This window comes from Garra rufa, chromosome 1, assembly GCF_049309525.1.
Source record: "Garra rufa chromosome 1, GarRuf1.0, whole genome shotgun sequence".
In the NCBI taxonomy this organism is placed as follows: domain Eukaryota; kingdom Metazoa; phylum Chordata; class Actinopteri; order Cypriniformes; family Cyprinidae; genus Garra; species Garra rufa.
Genome location: NC_133361.1, coordinates 37,451,452 through 37,457,979, shown reverse-complemented (window position 1 = coordinate 37,457,979; position 6,528 = coordinate 37,451,452). Strand labels below are relative to the sequence as shown.

Genomic DNA, 6,528 nt, shown 5'->3' with positions numbered 1-6,528 from the left:
CATTGTCGTTGTTTTATAAGAGCTTCAGAACCGGTCACGCTGAGGGCAGTTCCCAAAGTGTCCTAACCAGGATGCAGCGTAGAGTTCCCTTCGGAAGGGAACTCACGTTGTAGGCTGAATGAGAGCAACAGTAAGCAGAGTGCATTCTTCATCTTGAAGGTGGTGATGTTACGCTTCAGATCCAATCAGCAGCACATAAATACTGAACAGACGTTTAGGGTTTTTATTTGCATTGGGAGGGTCACAAGGTGCAATCATGACTGAAGGGCCAAACTATTAAAGAACAATGTGACAGCCATATACTCATTACCAGTGTTGAAAAATATATTTTCTTACTTAAAATTCTGAAAATGTATCTTTTCATTTATTGTTATATGCCTAATACAGAATTATCTGTAACTGGGACACAAATTAAGAAAATACTTTTTCAGCATTTTTATTTGTTGATTGTACTTGTTGCATCCACACATGTGCTCATGCTGTTTGCAGTGTCAACTAGATAACAAATACAGTACAGTATCTGCTTGACTTAACTGAATCAAACAGAACAGATCGCAGTAAGAAAAGAGAAACAGAAAAATTAATTGTCTCATTTGGGAACAAGTGCTTCTGTTAAACAGTAATGATGTATTTATGTTTTCTTCTAAAATAGTGAATTTATATGTATTTTGATCAGATAAATTAACTGTAATCAATTCAGTAAATAACCAAATGTCATAAAAGTGTATATGCTCCCTTATTACATGATGTTGAATAGTTTCAGCAAAACATTTAGCTCTGCTGTGTGTAAGTGAGCCTATTTTTTTAACTGAAACGGTAGAAACTAATAAATATTATATCAGTGAACATTAACACTGTAAAAAATTGAAATATGGATATATACATATAAATAATATGTAAATATGTATATTATTTATACATGTTTTGGTTTCTTGAAAAGTTACATCTTTCAATCACTTGTAAAATGAATAAAATGTTCAATAATATGCCCTCATTTGTATTATGATGATGTTTTTGTACAGGAAGGCTGTTGGTGTCTGTCACTGTGTTTCTCTGGCACAATAATACACAGCTGTGTCTTCAGCTTGCATATTCTTTCCTTGCAGTGTTATTGTGTTACTGGAAGTGTCTCTGGTGATACTGAACTTGCTTTTCAGGGAATCCTTGTAGTATAAGCGTCCACTATACCAGATCACTCCAATCCACTCCAGAGCTTTTCCTGCAGGCTGACGAATCCAGGCTGTACTAGAGCTTGTAACTGAATATGAGACTTTACAGTTGATAGTGAGAGCGGCATCAGGACGGACAGACAGAGACTCAGGCTGAGTGAGTTCATATGAATCAATACCTGTATCAAATCAAATAATACCAGTTAATAAGAGAGCATGATATTTAAAAATGGTTAACAAGCTTTTTAGCAACAAAATGATGAATAACACAGAAAGCAGACTAAACTTACAGGATATCACTGCCAGAAGCAACACTAAAGATGAAGAGATCATGGTTTGTTTCACAGCACAGTTTGAATGAACTGAAGCAATTCTTCACTCCCTCTAGTGATCAGATGAATGTATAAACTGACTCATGCCTGCTGTTTAAATATGCAACAGAAGATTTACATAATCATACAGAGCTACAGTACTACTCAAATCTACATGCTCAAACAACAATAATAATGGGATTACAAGGCGTCACACTTTCCTTTTATAATTTAATAAGAGCGTTTTTTTCTCATCTTATTATTATTTGGATAGGACGTTTACCAACATTGAGTGATTTTTCTCTAGAGTTAAACACCAGAAATGACAAATGTACATGTAACCTTTTTTCTTATTTTTTACACTACAGATGGATGCATTTTATGTTATTAAATATAAAACTGTTATTTATAACATTATTTATATTTACATTATTTGTTCTGTTGGACCCACATCAGAAAGACTTGCTTTGTGAAAAAGGGGGTTAACAATATGTTTCATTGCTTCAAATGTAGCAAGAAAATAAAAACATTATATTAATTCCTGTAATATCTCAGGTCTGCTAAAATGGGCATCCTCTGTCGTAATATCAGTAGTTTTTTGCATCAGAGATTTTTTTTACTGCTTAAAAATTGCTGGTAACCTAAAAATGTGATTTATGTAGTAACTTCTGCTGAAGTTTTTAACTGAATTAAAAAATATTATCTAATCTGATTAAACCTTGTTGACTGTATTAGGTTACACCAACAAAGTAAGTTCTGCAGGTATTCTTATACATGTGATAAGATATGACAACATTATATATAACCAAGAGTATTTTATTAGGTTCTCTATAGAACCTATGAAGACTTACAAGAAAAAGCTGCCAGCAGCATCAACCAGAGAGATGAAGAGATCATGGTTTGAAATGTGTGAGAACAAGCTGCTTCTTTTCATCTTAATACTCAAATAAAGAGAAGGAGGAGGAATATTTGCATACAGTTCTGCATTAAGTCACCACTGCATTAAGTGGTGACTTAAATTGTTAAAACGTTCAGAAGTACAAATATAAGAAACTTCTTCAACATGGTGTATGTTAAGTTTAAACCAGAAGGATAGCCTTTGGTTCCAGAGTTCAGATGTCTGTTCAGATCACAAAGATGCACGTCACATTTAAAGAAGTAAGGTGATTTGCATATTCAAATCAGAGAACGTCTCAGGTTACGTATGTAACCCTGGTTCCCTGAGGGAACGAGACACTGCGTCCTGAAACGCTGTGGGGAACGCCATTGGCGGGCCGCACTCTGAGTCATGTCCAACGTCCAATGAGAAACGGGAGTGACGTCACAGGCGCGGTGACGTCATCGACCAGGAAGTATAAAAGCACGTGCGTTTGAAGCTGGCGTCAGCTCATAGGCATGAAGCGAGCGCAGCAGGGATGCGGGAATTATGGTCCGAGACGCAGTGTCTCGTTCCCTCAGGGAACCAGGGTTACATACGTAACCTGAGACGTTCCCTTCCGGGAACTCTACACTGCGTCCTGAAACGCTGTGGGGAACGAGGTATCAACGTCCCCATAATTTCCGCACCCTGCCTAGTGTCTGCTAGAACAAGGGGGGAAAAAGACAGCGTTAGTACATTACAAACCTCAGCCTAGGGATCCTGCCAGGACATGGGCGGTAATACATCTCTGACTGTGTAGCCCACCAGATCAGAGGGAAAGAGACCTCGGCCCTCGAGCCCACGAGGTCATGTCATCCTTCGTCTGGTCTCGCAAGACCGAGAAGGGACAGTGTCTAGCAATACTTACCTGATGAGACACTGTAGTAACTCCGCCTGGTGATCTTGCCAGGACGCGAGTGGTAATCCACCTCTGTCTGTGATCCATCACCAGACAAGAGGGATAATGAGCCTCGGCCCTCAGGCACACGAGGAGAGATGTGGTCCTTTGTCTGCGTTACGGCCAGTACAAGAGGGACACGAGAAGTGCCTGGTGATCTTGCCAGGGCACTGGAATTCATCTCTGTCTGTGATCAGCCACCAGACAAGAGGGATAGAGTAGGCCTCTGCCTTAGGCACGCGAGGCTAGGGTTCTCAACCGCTGCCTGTCATCAGACCAGTGCAGGGGGAGAAAAAAGCTCCTCGGCCCTCGGGCGCACGAGGAGAGATGGTGGTCCTTTGTCTGCATTACAGCCAGTACAAGAGGGACACGAGAAGTGCCTGGTGACCTTGCCAGGGCACTGGAATTCATCTCTGTCTGTGATCCACCACCAGACAAGAGGGATAAGAGACCTCGGCCCTCAGGCACACGAGGATAGGGTTCTCGACCGCTGCCTGTCACACGACCAGAGCAGGGGGAGAAATGCTCCTCGGCCCTCGGGCACTCGAGGAGAAGTGGCGATCCATTGTCTGCGTTACAGCCAGTACAAGAGGGACGCAAGAAGTGCCTGGTGACCTTGCCAGGGCACTGGAACTCATCTCTGTCTGTGATCAGCCACCAGACAAGAGGGATAGAATAGGCCTCGGCCCTCAAGCACACGAGGCTAGGGTTCTCAACCGCTGCCTGTCAACAGACCAGCGCAGGGGGAGAAGAAAGGGGTTCCTCGGCCCTTGGGCACGCGAGGAAAGATAGTGGTCCATTGTCTGCATTACAGCCAGTACAAGAGGGACGCAAGAAGTGCCTGGTGATCTTGCCAGGGCACTGGAACTCATCTCTGTCTGTGATCCACCACCAGACAAGAGGGATAAGAGACCTCGGCCTTCAGGCACACGAGGCTAGGGTTCTCAACCGCTGCCTGTCACACGACCAGTGCAGAGGGAGAAAAAGCTCCTCGGCCCTCAGGCACACGAGGAGAAATGGCAGTCCATTGTCTGCGTACAGCCAGTACAAGAGGGACATAGGAAGTGCCTGGTGATCCTGCCAGGACACTGGAACTCATCTCTGTCTGTGATCAACCACCAGACACGAGGAATACAGGCCTCGGCCCTCAGGCACACGAGGCTGGAAGGAATGTAGAGGAGAGTCATACGCCTTTGTCTGGGGAATTTTGCCAGAACAAAAAGGGGTAAAAACTCTTTTCCTTACTCGAAGGAAAGCGCCTTTTTGACCTCTTGAGCCTAGCCTTAATGCTAGGGCTGAAAGATGACTGAGCCCGGAGTGGCTCTGAGGTCTAGTTCGTAGAATCTGACGAACGTAAGAGGTGAGGACCAACCCGCCGCACTGCAGATGTCCTTGATTGGGACACCTGCCATCAGAGCTTTGGAGGCTGCGACGCCTCGAGTTGAGTGAGCCTTGACTCCCATCGGGGATGGGAGACCAGAGGACTCGTATGCAGTAGAGATGGCATCAACGATCCATTTACTGATAGTAGGCTTGGAAGCCGGGCACCCCCTCTTAGGGGGGCCGTAACAGACAAACAATTGCTCTGATTTACGCCACAGGGCAGCTCTGTGGACATAAGTGTCTAGTGCTCTTACTGGACACATTAAGTTATACTTCCTCTGGTCGTGCTCCACGAATGGAGGAGGATAAAACGCTAGCAGCGTTATTGGCTGTGGTGTTACTGAGGGGACCTTGGGTGTGTACCCAGCTCTTGGGTAGAGGAATGCTTTGGCCAACCCTGGGGCAAAGTCAATATAAGAAGGGGCCACTGAAAGGACCTGTAGGTCACCGACTCTCTTGAGAGATGTTAGCGCCAACAGCAGTGCTGTTTTTAGGGTAAGCATCCGATCGGAGGCCTCCTCCAGAGGCTCGAAGGGAGGCTTACACAGCGCTTCTAATACCACAACCAGGTCCCATGTAGGGACTCTCGGTCTTGCACGAGGCCTCAGCCTGAGTGCACCGCGGAGGAAACGTGAGACCAGGGGGTTTCTGCCCACTGAAAGGCCGCCCTGAGGGGCGTGGTAAGCCGATATAGCCGCCACGTACACCTTCAGGGTGGAGTGAGCTAACCCAGCGGACAAACGAGTTTGCAGGAACTCCAGCACTGTACCGATCGGGCAGTGGACTGGGTTTGAGTGGCGTTCGTGACACCATGACGCAAACAGGTTCCACTTTAGGCCATAAAGTTTCCTCGTAGAGGGAGCTCTGGATTGAAGGATGGTCTCAGCAACCTCGGTTGAGAGACCAGCTTCTATGAGTTGTGCCCCCTCAGGGGCCACACCCATAACTTCCATTTCTCTGGGTGGGGGTGGCGTATTGCGCCCCCAGCCTGAGAAAGAAGGTCGCTCCTGACAGGAATCTCCCATGGAGAGCCGTCGAGGAGAGCGATTATATCCGAGAACCATACTCGGGCCGGCCAGTACGGGGCTACTAGCAGCAGCCGTACTCCGTACCGGCGCACTCTTTCCAGAACTCCCGGGAGCAGAGCGATCGGGGGAAAAGCGTACAGACGAAGCCTCGGCCACGTCTGTACCATGGCATCCAGTCCTAGAGGAGCTGGAGGAACTAGAGAGTACCAAAGGGGACATTGCGATGTCTCCTGAGTCGCAAAGAGGTCCACCTGGGCTTGACCAAAAACTCTCCATATCTGCTTCACCACCTGAGGGTGAAGCATCCATTCCCCGGGCCTCAGCCCCTGCCTCGACAGGACGTCTGCTCCCACATTGAGACGTCCAGGAATGTGAACTGCTCTCAATGAGAGAAGCTTCCCTTGTGACCACAGGATGATCTGGTACGCCAGCTTGTATAAGGGGCGTGAACGCAGACCTCCCTGGTGGTTTATATAGTAGACCACCGCCGTGTTGTCCGTGCGGACCAGCACGTGACGGTTTCTCAGGTCTGGAAGGAAATGCTTCAGAGCCAGGAACACTGCCAACATCTCTAGGCAATTTATGTGCCAGGAGTGATGCTGGTCGTTCCATAGGCCTTGGGCGGAGCGGCCACTCATGACCGCTCCCCACCCGGTGAGGGATGCATCTGTCGCTAGCGTGACGCGGCGGCAAGGAGCTCCCAGCACTGGACCTTGTAGTAGGAACCAGGGCTTCTTCCACATGACTAAGGCACGTAGGCAGCGCCGCGTGACCTTGATCTTGCGGAATGGGTTCCCCCTCGGGGAAAACCCTTTGGTTT

At 46.8% G+C, this 6,528-nt stretch overlaps 1 gene segment (V, D, J or C); it reads right to left on the bottom strand.

The window, feature by feature from the left end:
* Positions 1–1,040: 1,040 nt before the first annotated feature.
* On the bottom strand, positions 1,041–1,502 carry LOC141305635 (Ig heavy chain V region 5A-like). The segment is given in 2 exon segments: positions 1,041–1,348; positions 1,460–1,502. Coding segments are annotated over 2 exon segments (351 nt in total).
* Positions 1,503–6,528: the final 5,026 nt, after the last annotated feature.